We start from the raw sequence: 12,953 nt of genomic DNA on the forward strand, positions 1-12,953 counted from the left end.
GCCCGCGGCCCGGGAGGGTGCGGGGGACCCGCCCCTGACCCGCCCCCGACCCGCCCGCTCCGCTCCGCTGAGGTCCGGCCCGGTGCCGGTGCTCAGGTGCCCGGTCCGGACCGTCCCGTACAGGTGTTCCGCCGACCCGGTCCGGCCCGTCCCGTTCGGGACCGGCCCTCCCAAGGTGTCCGCCCTGCCCCGCAACCCCTGTACCCCGCCTCGGTCCGGTCCGCACGCACAGCGCTGTCCGGTCCCCGCACTCCACTCGATCCTGCGGGGCTCTCCCGGTGATCCATCCCCTTTCTCCGGTTCCCTGCCCGCCCGCCGCTTCCCTGCCCGTTCTCCCGGTCCCCCATACGCCGGCTCTGTTCCTGGTGTCCCCGGCCGTGTCACCCCTCCACACCTGTCCGTGCCCCTCTGCCCGCATCCCGCGCCCGTCCCTGGTAGCCGCGGGTCCCCGCGCCCCGCGGGACGGGACGTGGCACTGGGCTGCACCGGGCTCCTTCCCGGGACGTAGGCGAGGGTGGGTCAGCGCCGGTCCCGCTCCACCCCCGCCCGCCCTCGCAGCTCCGGTGTCCCCGCCATGGCCGGCTCCGGGGCCCCGGGCCCCCTGCCCGGGCCCAGCGGCCCCGGCTCCGCGCTGGAGGAGGAGGAGGAGGATGAAGACCCGTCCCTGGACTGCGACGGCGACCTGGAGGTGAACCCCTACGACGGGCTGCCCTTCTCCTCCCGCTACTACGAGCTGCTGCGACAGCGCCGGGAGCTGCCGGTCTGGACCACCAAGTACAGCTTCATGGAGCACCTGGAGGGCAACAGCGGCATCGTCCTGGTGTCCGGACCCCCCGGCACCGGCAAGAGCACGCAGGTGAGGGCAAGGGTAGCTGGAATGCCCGGCTCCGCCGGGGGCTGCATGTGGATCCTCCCGGACCCCACGGCAGCGCCTGAGCCGTGCGACACACAGGGAGGGGGTGCCGGGCCCCCCGGGAACGCTGCGCTGAGCCCGGCGGGGTGGGCGGGCACCGGGAAGGGCGGGCACGGGGACGTGCCAGGGCCGGCACTGGGCTCCGGGCGAAGCCGCAGCACGAGTCGGGAAGCGCTGCCACGGGAGCGGCTGGCACGGGAGGTGGCAGGGGGAGGGGGGAACGGCTGCTCCCGGAGCTGGGCCTGGTGCAGGGGCAGTGGCAGGGCTGGGGTGCCAGAGCCCTCCCGGCTGCCCCGGGGAGTTGGACCCGGTTGCTGGTGACACTTGGGAACGGCACCTGGCAGACTTTGACCGGGGAAGGGATTGCGGCAAGCGGCGGCGCAGCTGTGGCTGCTGTGGGGCCGGATTGGGCTGGGTCACCCACCGTAGGCTATCGGGGTGTTGGCCTTGGGTTTGAGGTGCTCAACCAAATCACCTCCCTGGGTGTGACCTGCTGAGTTTCTGGGCTTGGCTGGCACTGCCAGATTTGGGGAATAAAGCCCCTGTGCGGGCCCCAGGGCCGGTGTTTTTGGGTGCAGCACCGTGCCTGCAGTCCCTGCAGGGCCCTGGGGCACTGAGACACAGGCACCACTTGTGGGGGGCTCAGAGGTGACAGGAGGAAGCAGGACTCAGGTCCCCGGTGCTCAAGGGACATCCATGTGGCCTTGGCACTGTCTCACACCACCTGGCCAGGCGCTTGGCCAGCAGCTGCTCCCTGGTGATCCCTTCCCTGTCTCTCTCTGGGGTTTCCCAGGCCATTGTCCTGTGTCCCTAATGTGAGATCAGGGCCGTGGTGTCCTGTACCGGGGCAGGAAGCTGCAGGTGTGGGGCCATGGAGCTCCTGTTACAGGCTGTGGGGCTCCAAGGTGACAGGAGCGGGGAGGGAAGATCCTGCTTGGGTTGTGAGTGCCTCTGAACAGCCCCTGGCCCCGGAAATCCTGCAGCCAGATCCCTGAGGAAGATCCCTGTGCCCTTTGGAGGGGTGCAGCAGGGAGGGGACAGTCCTGGGGCCACGCTGACCCACACCCTGTCCCACAGATCCCGCAGTGGTGCGCCGAGTACGCCCTGTCCATGCAGTTCACCCATGGGCTGGTGGCCTGCACCCAGCCTCACAGCCTGGCCGCCCTCAGCCTCTCGCTGCGCGTGGCCGACGAGATGGACCTGAACCTGGGCCACGAGGTGGGCTACTGTGTGCCCCACGAGGACTGCTGCACCGCCGACACCATCCTCAGGTACGGGAGGGACGGCGGGGCCCGCGCCGGGAGCACAGCGCCCTAATCCCACTGAGCTCCGCGTAATCCCTTAATCCAGCCTGGCCTCGCTGGGAAGCGGCGCAGGCTGCTGTGGGGAGGGGGCTGCTGTGGGGAGGGGGGTGAGGCGTTCCCCCCAGCCAGGGGTCCGTGCTGATGGGGTGGGGCCGTGGCAGGTTCTGCTCGGATGAGATGCTGCTGCGGGAGATGACGTCGGACCCGCTGCTGCGGCAGTACGGGGTGGTGGTGCTGGACGAGGCGCAGGAGCGCACGGTGCCCACGGACGCGCTGCTGGGGCTGCTCAAGGACGTGCTGCGCCAGCGCCCGGCCCTGCGGCTCGTGGTGGTCACCTCGCCCGCCCTGGAGCCGCGGCTGCGCGCCTTCTGCGGGGACCCCCCCGTGGTGCGGGTCCCAGGGCACAGCTCCCCGCCGCAGCTGCTCTACCGGGAGCTGTCAGCCCACGGGCACGTGGCCGCCGCTTGCCAGGCCGTGCTGGACATCCATCGGCGCCAGGAGCCCGGCCACGTCCTCATCTTCCTGGCCAGCGAGCAGGTGGGCTGAGGGGGAAACAGGACAGGGGAGGTTTGGGGTGTCCCTCTCACTGGGGAGCGCTGAGGATGGCAGGGGCAGCTGGGGTTAAACTGGGGGAGCTGCGGCTCCTTTGCAGAGGGACAGTGGGCGCTGGGAGGTGGGCACGGGGCACAACGCAGCACCCTGAGCTGGGGATGGGGACACTGCGGGTGTCAGTGGGTGTCACCTGTGCCCCCTGTCCTTGCCCAGGAGATCTCCGAGTGCTGCGCTGCCATCCAGACGGAGGCCGTGGCGCTGAGCCCGGCGCTGGGCCCGCTGCTGGTGCTGCCGCTGCACCCCGGCGTGGGCCGGGCCGCGCAGCGACTCTACGAGACACCCGAGGAGAGCCGGGAGCGGCGCGTCGTTGTCACCCACTGGCTCGGGGACTCGTCCTTCTCGCTGGGCACCGTGCGCTTCGTCGTCGACTCAGGGCTGGAGCTGCGCAGCGTGAGTGGGACAGGGCACGGGTGGGGGTCTGGCTCTGCTCCGGGGTGCAGTGGGCTGTGGGATCCTCCCTGCTGTGGTGTTCCAGGCTGGGAGGAGGGGTCTGCCCACGGGGTGGTGGCAGCGGTGGCCCTGCGCTGGCAGGTGAGGGGCCTCGGGGGATGGCAGGGGTCCCCTGCGGTGTCCCCCTCACAGCCTCCCGTAGGTGTACAACCCTCGCATCCGTGCTGAGTCCCAGGTGCTGCGGCCCATCAGCCGGAGCCAGGCCGAGTCACGCATGCAGCGAGCAGCTGGCAGCCCCCCAGGTGAGACCTGTGCTGCAGTGTCCCCCCTCGGGGCTGTTGTGCCACCCCACCGGGACCTCTGGCAGCCACTGGCCCAGCACCTGTCCCCACCTGCCTGTGCCGTTGCCCTGTCTCTGTCCCACCTACGGCCCCTCTCCTGCAGGCACCTGCCTGCGCCTGTACTCGGAGGCCTTTGAGCAGCGCCTGCCCCCCAGCCCCGCACCCCACGTCAGCGAGACCAGCCTGAGCCGCCTCGTGCTGCTGCTGAAGCGCCTGGACATCGCCGACATGGGCCAGTGTGACTTCCTTGACCGCCCAGGTAGAGCACATTGGGGCCAGGCGTGGCGTGAGGGGCTGGAGCAGAGGGACATGACGGGGCAGCCGTATTTGTGGCCATCACTGCGGCCTGGGTGGTCTCTGGAGAGGGACTGCAGGCCTGGCAGGTGCAGGACAGGGTGGGCGAAGCTGCCTGATGTCCCACCCCAGCCCCCGAGTCGCTGATGCAAGCGCTGGAGGACCTGGACTACCTGGCAGCCCTGGATGACGATGGGAATCTGTCGGAGGTGGGGATCATCATGTCAGAGTTCCCACTGGACCCGCAGCTGGCCAAGGCCCTCATCGCCTCCTGCGAGTTCGACTGCGTGGAGGAGATGGTCAGCCTGGCCGCCATGCTCACAGGTACCGTGTGGGGGGCGTGGGGGGCCCTCAGGAGCCAGCACTGCCGGGGAGGTGCTGGGGGCACACAGTGACCCCCACTGCCCACCCCCAGCGTCCCCCTGCTTCGTGCCCCTGTCCACGCACCTGGAGGAGGCCGTGGCCCTGCGCCGGCGGGCTCTGCTGCACCCCAACGGGGACCACTTCACCCTCATCAACATCTTCAATGCCTTCCAGCAGCGTGAGCATGGGCGGGGGCTGGGGGTGGGGGGCTTGCAGCCCTGTGGGCATCCCACAGACTCCTGTGTGTCTCCTGTATCCCCTGCTCCTCCCAGTGTCCCAGACCCCCTCATGAGTCCCCTGCCCTGGAGCTACATTCCTGACCCCATCCCAGTGCCCAGCCTGGCTGGGGGAGGTTCTGGGGGGTCCCAGCTCTAGCTTGGGGGCTGTGCCCTCTGCTCGATCCCTGTCACCACTGTGTGAAGGGGTCAGAGACGGGGAGCAGCAGTGCTTCTGTGGCCTCTAAGCCCCCAACCCAGCGGGGTCTCTGCTCACCTGTCCCCATCCCCATAGCACCACTGTCCTGTCCCCACATCACTGACCCCACTCTGCTACCCCATCCCCACATCACTGATCCCGCTGTCCCCTCCCCACATCACTGACCCTACTGTCCCATCTGTGTCCCCATGTCAATGACCCCACTGTCCCATCCCTGTCCCCATGTCACTAATGTCCTATCTCTGTGCCCACACCTGTGACTCCACTGTCCCATCTCTGTCCCCATACCATTGACCCCACTGTGCCATTCCCATCCCCGTGTCGGTGACCCCACTGTCCCTTCCCCTTGTCAGTGACCCCCCCTGTGCCATCCTCATTCCCATGTCACTGACCCCGCTATCCCATCCCTGTCCCCACATCGCTGACCCCACTATCCCATCCCTGCCCCATGGCACTGACCCATGCCGCTGTGCCATCCCTGTCCCTACATCGCTGACCCCACTATCCCATCCCTGTCCCCACATCTCTGACCCCGCTATCCCATCCCTGTCCCCACATCGCTGACCCCGCTATCCCATCCCTGCCCCATGGCACTGACCCCACTATCCCATCCCTGTCCCTACATCGCTGACCCCGCTATCCCATCCCTGCCCCATGGCACTGACCCCACTATCCCATCCCTGTCCCTACATCGCTGACCCCGCTATCCCATCCCTGTCCCTACATCGCTGACCCCACTATCCCATCCCTGTCCCCACATCTCTGACCCCGCTATCCCATCCCTGTCCCCACATCGCTGACCCCGCTATCCCATCCCTGTCCCTACATCTCTGACCCCGCTATCCCATCCCTGTCCCCACATTGCTGACCCCGCTATCCCATCCCTGTCCCCACATCTCTGACCCCGCTATCCCATCCCTGTCCCCACATCGCTGACCCCGCTATCCCATCCCTGTCCCCACATCTCTGACCCCGCTATCCCATCCCTGTCCCCACATCGCTGACCCCACTATCCCATCCCTGTCCCTACATCGCTGACCCCACTATCCCATCCCTGTCCCCACATCGCTGACCCCACTATCCCATCCCTGCCCCATGGCACTGACCCCACTATCCCATCCCTGTCCCCACATCACTGACCCCACTATCCCATCCCTGCCCCATGGCACTGACCCCCACTATCCCATCCCTGTCCCTACATTGCTGGCCCCGCTATCCCATCCCTGTCCCTACATCGCTGACCCCACTATCCCATCCCTGCCCCATGGCACTGACCCCACTATCCCATCCCTGTCCCTACATTGCTGGCCCCACTATCCCATCCCTGTCCCTACATCACTGACCCCACTATCCCATCCCTGTCCCCACATCGCTGACCCCGCTATCCCATCCCTGTCCCCACATCACTGTCCTCGCTGTGCCATCCCCGTGGTGCTGACGCCGCTGTCCCTCCTGCAGACGCCGGGGACGAGGGCTGGTGCCGGAAGCACGGGGTGTGTGCCGAGGCTCTGCGCCTGGCGGGCACCGTGCGCGCCGAGCTGCTCGAGGTCATGCGCCGCATCGAGCTCCCGGTCTCGCCGCCCGCCTTCGGCTCCGACGCCAACGCCCTCAACATCCAGCGGGCCCTCATCTCCGGGTACTTCCTCAAGGTGGGCCCAGGAGGCTGCGGGGAGTTATGGGGGAGCTGTGCGGGGTGTGCCAACCACCCCACTCCCTCCTGGTCCCTCCCAGGTCGCCCGAGATATCGACGGCTCCGGCAATTACGTGATGCTGACGCACAAGCACGTGGCCCACCTGGCCCCTGCCTGCGGGTACCTGCTGCGGCCACCCCCGCGCCGCCTGCCCCCCTGGGTGCTCTACCACGAGTTCACCATCTCTCAGGACAACTGCCTGCGCGTGGTCTCGGAGATCCAGCCCCAAATGTGAGGGCTTGGGGACGGGGAAGGACAGGTCCTTACAGGGGGTCCCTGTAGCCAGCTGACCCCCCGCTGTCCCCACAGGCTGGTGGAGTTGGCCCCCCAGTACTACCTGAGCAACCTGCCACCCAGCGAGGGCCGGGACCTGCTGATGGAGCTGCGGGAGAAGGTGGTGGCGGCAGAGGACGCGCCGGCAGAGCCGGAGTCGCTGGCAGAGGCGGCCGGACGCGAGGATGAGCAGGGGGATGTGTGCGTCCTGCAGTGAGCCGGAGCACCGGAGCCCCGCGGCGGGGCTGCCTGGGCTTGGCCGTGACCCTGGGGACAGGGGAGCCACGGGGAGGCCCCAGGGAGGCCGTGCGGCTGCAGGGGCTGTCCCAGGTCCCAGGGAGGCGCGGGCACTGCCTCAGCGCTGCGCCGCAGTCAGTCGTGGGCCAGCGGCTGTGGGACAACCCCGGCACCTCAGAGCGTGGATTGGGGAGCGCTGGCCCCGGCCGGGGGAGTTCTGTGGGCCCTCCCCACTGCGCTCCTTCACCCCATCTTTCCCGGGGGTGCTGCAGGGCTGGAGGCATCGCCTGTCCCACTCCCCCTGCACCCCGGGCCGAGGGGCCACGCAGGGGTCCCTCCTGTATAAAGTTTTGTGACCTTTACTCCTGGCTTTGTGTCCATGACTGCAGCGAGGGGTCCAGCCAGGGTGGGGTCCATCCTGCCGAGGGACATCGCCACAGAGGGGTCCAGCCAGGGTGGGCTCTATCCCTGCTCCTCCTGTTTCCCTAGGGTGGTTTCTGTCTGTGAGGCCTCGCTGCCCTCCCACCCTTGTTTCGGGTGCCAGGCTGGGATCCCTGGCCTTTGCATCAGGGCTTCCCCTCTGTGGTTGTGGTTCTTCTGCAGAAGCCAAGGGGAAGCTGTGGTTGGCGAGCAGCCCCCAGAACCTGCCACTAGTGCCTGCTTCCCCCAGACAGGACAGGACATGGGTGCGCCCCCGGGCAAGGTGCCCCATCCCTCCCACCCCTGTCGGGGTCCCCTGCAGTGCTGCAGCCAAGGGCTGAGCTGCTGCCTGGGAGCCTGGGGGTCCTGGCTCTCCCTCCCCTCCCCGTAGCCCACACAGAGGCTTCATTCTGCTCAGGGAGGGGCCCGGATGTCCCACTGCCCCCTTCTGGCCTCAAAAGGTGAGGACTGGGCTCCCCCAGCCTCCCACAGCCCCCCACTTCCCCTTTGCTTTCTAGAAACTCCAGAAAGTACGTGAAAGGGTACAGCACTCCCCTGCTGGGGCGGGATCTGCTGTGTGTCCTCAACATGGGCTGACATCGGTGGGGTGGCAAAGGGACAGCTGGTGACCATGATGATCTCTGTCCCTAGGTCCTCATCTCTGCACAGCATCCCATGGGACATGCAGTGGCCCGAGGAGGGGAGGGAAGGGGTGAGACAACCCGAGGCATCACCCCGAGCCTCTGTGGAAACCCTCCCCTCTCCTCGGGGACCCACTGCAGCCCATCCAGAGGGGCCCAGCCCTGAGCTGCCCCTCTCCAGACCCCCAGGACGGGTGCTGAGAGACCTTGCTCGTCTCCTCCACCCTGTAGCAGGGCGCTGCGGGGGCTCTGTGCAGCACACGGTGATGTGCAGACCCTCAGGTGGTGCCAGGGCTCAGCAGGGAAGAGCTGGGACCACCCAGAACCCCGACACCATCCCAGGTGCCCAGCACTGTCCCTTGCCCGGCTGTTCCCATGGCGACCCATCCTCTGGCATTCGAGGGCAGGGCAGGGGGTGTCCGGTGCCCCCTGCCCTGGGAAGTACCAGCGGTGAGTCCCAGGGCTGGGTGGATGGGGGGGGTGGTGGACTGAGCGTGGGTCTCATTCTCCTGTTCTGAGAACTGTGATGCTGCTGTGGCTGCACCTTGGGGCGGCCCCATGGAGTCCAGCCCATATAAGACCACAGCCCCCGGCCCTGCTGAGCCTGCGGGAGTGACACACGCAGAGGTAGGCACAGACCGGGAGGGTTGGGGGGTCTCGGGGGGGATTCTGCTTCAGGGGTGCTGCTCCCAGGGCTGGGGGCTCTGTCCTGGCTGGCCCCACCAGCTGTGCCCCTCTCCTGGGTTATGTCCAGCTGGGACTGCCCTTCCCCTCCTCTTCCCCTTCCAGATGCTGGTGCTGGTGGTACTGGTGCTGTGCCTCGTGCCTGCAGAACCCCTGACTGCCTTCCCCCCAAAGTGTGAGTGCTGCCCTCGGGGCACAGGGGAGGCCTTGGAGGAGGGAACCCCCCAGCTGGGGGAGCTGCAGGGACTGGGCTCTGGAGGGAGTGGGAGACATCCCAAACCCACATCCCTCTGATACATGTTGGGACAGCTCTGCTGGGAGATTGGAGGATGGGCAAGAGGGTGATGTGGAGTGCGTATGGAGTGAGGGAGTGCAGGGAGTGCAGGAGCAGGGTGAGGACTGTGGGACAGGATGGTTGTGAGGCCGAGGGGCACCCAGCCCCATGGGGCTGTGGGGGACAATCTGCCCCCACCACAGCCCGTGTCTGACCACAGGCTCTGCCTCTCACCTCCAGTCCAGGTGGGGAAGCTGAACCAGGACGTGGTGCTGCGATGTGACACTTCAGAGCAGCACATCTACTGGACACTGAATGGAGACCAGGAGCCCATGGCCGAACTGGTGCCCGAGGGCCAGAGCCTCACCATCCTCGGCTTGGACCTGCCAGCCACAGGCAACTACAGCTGCTGGGCTGGCTCTGTCCTGCTGGACACCACCTACCTGGTGGTCAGCGGCACCGGTACGGAGGGGCATGGCTGGGGCAGCCGGGGGTGATGGGGTGCAGGGGTGGAGGGCTGAGGACCGGGAGATGTTCATGCCCAGCCTGTGGGGCTGCACCAGGCAGGGCTGTGTGGCTGGGGGGAGCCTCACCAGGGCCATGCAGGGAGGGGGCACCACTCCCAGCCCCATGCAGCCCCTGACCAGTCACCCCTCGGCCCCCTCAGGCGAGGAGGAGATCAACGTGTCCTGCCAGGCTGAGTCCTACAATGGCTCCTTCCACTGCTCCTGGCCCGGGCCCCCCTCTGCCCTCTTCCGTGCCCGTCTCACACGCAGGTGGGTGCCCCGGGACCCCCCAAACCTACCCCAGCCGCACGGCCACCCGCCCCTAAGACCTGCTCACGCCTCCCTCCCCACAGTGATGGCTCTGTGGGGCCATGGATGCCAGTGGCCAGTAACCATGGCCAGTTCAACACCAGTCTGGCAGACCCCTTGTTCTGCCCCTTCGGAGAGGAGCTGCACCCGCTCCAGCTGCACCTGGAGGGGCTCTCGGACACCTCCTACCTCAACCTCTCCAGGCACTTCTTCCTCCGTGACATTGGTGAGCTCAGGGCAGGAGCAGCAGGGTGGGGGTGCCCAAGAGCTACTGGGGGCTCCAGGGAGGGTCTCAGCCCCTGTTCTGAGCCCCCTCTGCCCACAGTGCGTCCTGACCCACCCCAGGAGCTGACCCTGAAGCAGCGGGGGGAGCAGCTCCACCTGGCCTGGGCCCCCCCGGCCTCCTGGCCGCTCCCCAAGTCCTACTTTGCGCTGCTCTACCATCTGCAGTATGAGCTCCACAACGGCACCCAGGTAACAGCAGGCTCCCTGCACAGGCTACCCCATGTCCCCACCCTGCCCTGTGCCCACCCTGCCCCATCCCTGACTCTTCCCTGTGCCTGGGAAGATGCTCAGCCACAGCCCCCTCCTCATTCCGCTGCTTCCCTTCTCGGGATGGTGAATTGTCACCCCTGCTCTCCCCAGTGCTGCCCAGATCAGGGGCTGCTGGTGCTCCCCTCCCTGAGGGTCTCCCTAGACCGTGCCCTGCCCCCTTTGCAGGTTGAACAGTTCATGGAGGGTGCAGAGGAGACGCCGGTGCAGGCGGGCGCGCGGCGGGTGCGCATCAGCTGCCGGGACCCCTACACTCCCCCGGCCTGGAGCCCCTGGAGCGCCTGGATGGGCCTCAATGCACCCCAGTAACACTGGCTTCGAGGGTGCTGACCCTACAAACGGGCACCTCCTTTCCCCAGAACCCCCCTCCCTTTACAGCTCAGAAAAGGCTTTTTTTCCCCCCTATTAAAACGCTGGGATCAGCTTTGCTACCACAAACCCTGGTCAGTGTCTGTGTGGAAAGGGAGGTGCTGGGCACACACAGCTCCTCGAGGGGCTCCCAGCTGGCACAAGACTCGGCCCTCGGGTCCATCTGCATGGCTGGGACAGGCTCCACCCGTGCTCCAGCCCAGCTCGGGGACAGGCGGGATAGAGGGTCCCCACAGCCCTGCCCGGCTACACATGGGTTCACTGGACTTCCCTAATCCTCAAAAACCCCTCCCAGCTCCGCCTCCTTTCTGGGGACTGTGGTGGGACAACGTCCCCAGACACAGGGGCAGCACCCAGCGAGCAAGTCTTGGGGGCAACCCCCTGTCCCCACATCCCAGGGAGCAGGATCCCATCCTGACCCCAAGAGCACCGGTCACAGTGGGGGGTGGGATCCGGGACCAATTGCCACCACCGGGGGGCTCAGCTCCCACTGAAAGTGTGGCTGTACCCCACAATGTGCCCCCCTCGGTGTCCCCGTGGGGTGCCCACCTCGGGGGTGAGGGGCTGCACCACGCAAGAGAGAACCCACACCCCTCCATGAGCCCTCTTCCCACGGAGCCCCCCACGCCCCTGCCCCACCACAGACCCCTGGAGCACAGCCGGGGGTGTTCCCCGCCCCCCCCTTTCCCCCCCGAGACGGGCCGGCTCCGGGTGATGCCACGGGGCTTTATTGAGGTGCTTCCGCACGGGTCTGGGCCGGGACCCCCACCCCGGAGAGGCTGGTGAGTGTGTGTCCCCACGGGCGCTGCCCTCCCGGGGGTCCCGGGGCAGGCGGGCACGCAGAAGTCCGGGGGACCCGTGGAACGCAGGGACAGAAGGACCGGGGTTCCGTGAGTCCACAGAGGTCCAGAGGGTGCCAGGGAGCCATGGCCCGGGGGGCAGGAGTCGGGGATCTGGGGTCCGGCGGAGGAACCGGGGTCCGGTGGTGGGGCTGGAGATCCGGTCCCGGGACCGGGGGTCCAGTGGTAACGGTAGGGCCGGGGTCCAGTGATGGGACCGGGACTCCAGGGGTCGGGTCACGGCGGGGCCAGGCCGCCCAGGCGCAGCTCCTCGCTCTCCAGCATCTCCCTGGAAAAGAAGGGCCGGGCTAAGCCCCTCGCCTCCCGCGCCCCCCGCGCCCCCCTCGCGTACCGGTACGCGGCGATCTCCGCCTCCAGCGCCATCCGCAGCCGCAGCAGAGCCGGGTACTCCCGCAGGCACCGGGCCATCTCCGCCTCCGCCGCCCCGATCTCCCGCTCCAGCTCCGCCACCCGCTCCTGAGCCGGGCCGTCAGCAGCGGCGGGGCCGCGGGGCGACCTCCGGGATCCCCGGCAGGACCCCCGCACACAGGGACCCCCGGCCCGACATCCTCCCCTCAGGGAGCCCCGCTCGGACCCCCCCCCCCCCACAGACCCCCGGTCCGACCCCCGCCCCGAACCCCGCCTACACGGAGTCCCGGCACCCCTGGCCCGACCTCCGCCCGCACGGACCCCTGGAACTCCGCACCGCTCCCCGCCCCGCACGGATCCCCGCCCCACACGGACCCGCGGGATCCCCAACCCCGCACCGACACCCACCCACAGGGACACCCGGTCCCCCGCCCCACACAAACCCCACATCCCAGTCCCACCTGAACTCCCCCATCCCATCCCATCCCGTGCTCTCTCCCGCTCCCTCCCGGGGCCCCCCAGCCCCATCCGGACCCCTGACCCCCGCCCCTCCCCATTCCCCTCCCCCCCTTCTCCCCATCCCTCCGGGCATCCAGCTCCAGCACCGCCCCTCCCTCCAAACATCCACCCCCCTCCTCACATCCCAGCCCCCATCCCCGCTCCCTCCCAACCCCCAGGCGCCCCCCGGCCCCCCCCATCCCGCACCTGGTACTTGGCCAGCTCCCCGCTCCGCCGGTCCCGCAGCCCCTCCAGCTGCCGGTGTAACGCGCCCACCGCCCCCCGCAACGCCTCCACCTCGGCGGCTCGGGCTCGCAGCAGCCTCCGGTAACCGGCGGCCTCAGCACGGGCACGGAGCACCGCCTCGCCGCCGCCGCCCCACCGGCACCGGGGCCGGCCCTCGGCCGCGCTCATCCCGGTGGTAATGCGGTTCCACCCCTCCGCGTCACGAAACCGCAGCCAATCCCGCCGGTACCGGGTGTCCGACTCCTCCCGGTAGCAACGGAGAGGGGGAGCCGGCAGAAGCCTGTCCCCCAAAAGTGGGGTGAGGGGCTGCAGCATGGTGGATAGCGGCGGGGTGGGGGCCAAGGTCGAGTTCAGGGTCAAGGTCATCGCTGTTACACCCCTTCCCCCTTCATT

General features: G+C 68.3%; 2 protein-coding genes and 1 long non-coding RNA gene across 3 annotated transcripts; 2 read left to right on the plus strand and 1 right to left on the minus strand.

The window, feature by feature from the left end:
* On the plus strand, positions 1-7,215 carry DQX1 (DEAQ-box RNA dependent ATPase 1). The gene is made up of 11 exons (XM_069014800.1): positions 1-856; positions 1,991-2,184; positions 2,379-2,754; positions 2,983-3,219; positions 3,422-3,521; positions 3,664-3,819; positions 3,987-4,178; positions 4,270-4,395; positions 6,111-6,301; positions 6,384-6,574; positions 6,653-7,215. Exons 1-11 carry the CDS (start codon positions 575-577, stop codon positions 6,831-6,833), a joined length of 2,226 nt encoding a protein of 741 aa, XP_068870901.1. The 5' UTR covers positions 1-574; the 3' UTR covers positions 6,834-7,215.
* Positions 7,216-8,454: 1,239 nt separating this feature from the next.
* LOC138109201 (interleukin-12 subunit beta-like) lies at positions 8,455-10,636 on the plus strand. Its single transcript, XM_069012276.1, has 7 exons — positions 8,455-8,541; positions 8,704-8,773; positions 9,113-9,334; positions 9,540-9,648; positions 9,732-9,913; positions 10,013-10,161; positions 10,408-10,636. Exons 1-7 carry the CDS (start codon positions 8,473-8,475, stop codon positions 10,546-10,548), a joined length of 942 nt encoding a protein of 313 aa, XP_068868377.1. The 5' UTR covers positions 8,455-8,472; the 3' UTR covers positions 10,549-10,636.
* A 702-nt stretch (positions 10,637-11,338) lies between these two features.
* Positions 11,339-12,586, minus strand: LOC138109202 (uncharacterized). The gene is made up of 3 exons (XR_011150355.1): positions 12,522-12,586; positions 11,800-11,924; positions 11,339-11,736 (listed from the first exon to the last, which is right to left on the minus strand). It is a non-coding gene; the product is annotated as an uncharacterized lncRNA (long non-coding RNA).
* Positions 12,587-12,953: the final 367 nt, after the last annotated feature.

The sequence above is a fragment of the Aphelocoma coerulescens genome, chromosome 4 (genome assembly GCF_041296385.1).
Source record: "Aphelocoma coerulescens isolate FSJ_1873_10779 chromosome 4, UR_Acoe_1.0, whole genome shotgun sequence".
NCBI lineage: Eukaryota > Metazoa > Chordata > Aves > Passeriformes > Corvidae > Aphelocoma > Aphelocoma coerulescens.

Bases quoted from the DNA above. Each gene is read 5' to 3' on its own strand.
- LOC138109201 (XM_069012276.1), top strand. From the start codon at position 8,473: ATGGAGTCCAGCCCATATAAGACCACAGCCCCCGGCCCTGCTGAGCCT. The intron at 8,542-8,703 runs GTAGGCACAGAC...TTCCCCTTCCAG, and splicing joins CGGGAGTGACACACGCAGAG to ATGCTGGTGCTGGTGGTACT. The intron at 10,162-10,407 runs GTAACAGCAGGC...CCCCCTTTGCAG, and splicing joins AGCTCCACAACGGCACCCAG to GTTGAACAGTTCATGGAGGG.
- DQX1 (XM_069014800.1), top strand. From the start codon at position 575: ATGGCCGGCTCCGGGGCCCCGGGCCCCCTGCCCGGGCCCAGCGGCCCC. The intron at 857-1,990 runs GTGAGGGCAAGG...CCTGTCCCACAG, and splicing joins GCACCGGCAAGAGCACGCAG to ATCCCGCAGTGGTGCGCCGA. The intron at 3,522-3,663 runs GTGAGACCTGTG...CCTCTCCTGCAG, and splicing joins AGCAGCTGGCAGCCCCCCAG to GCACCTGCCTGCGCCTGTAC.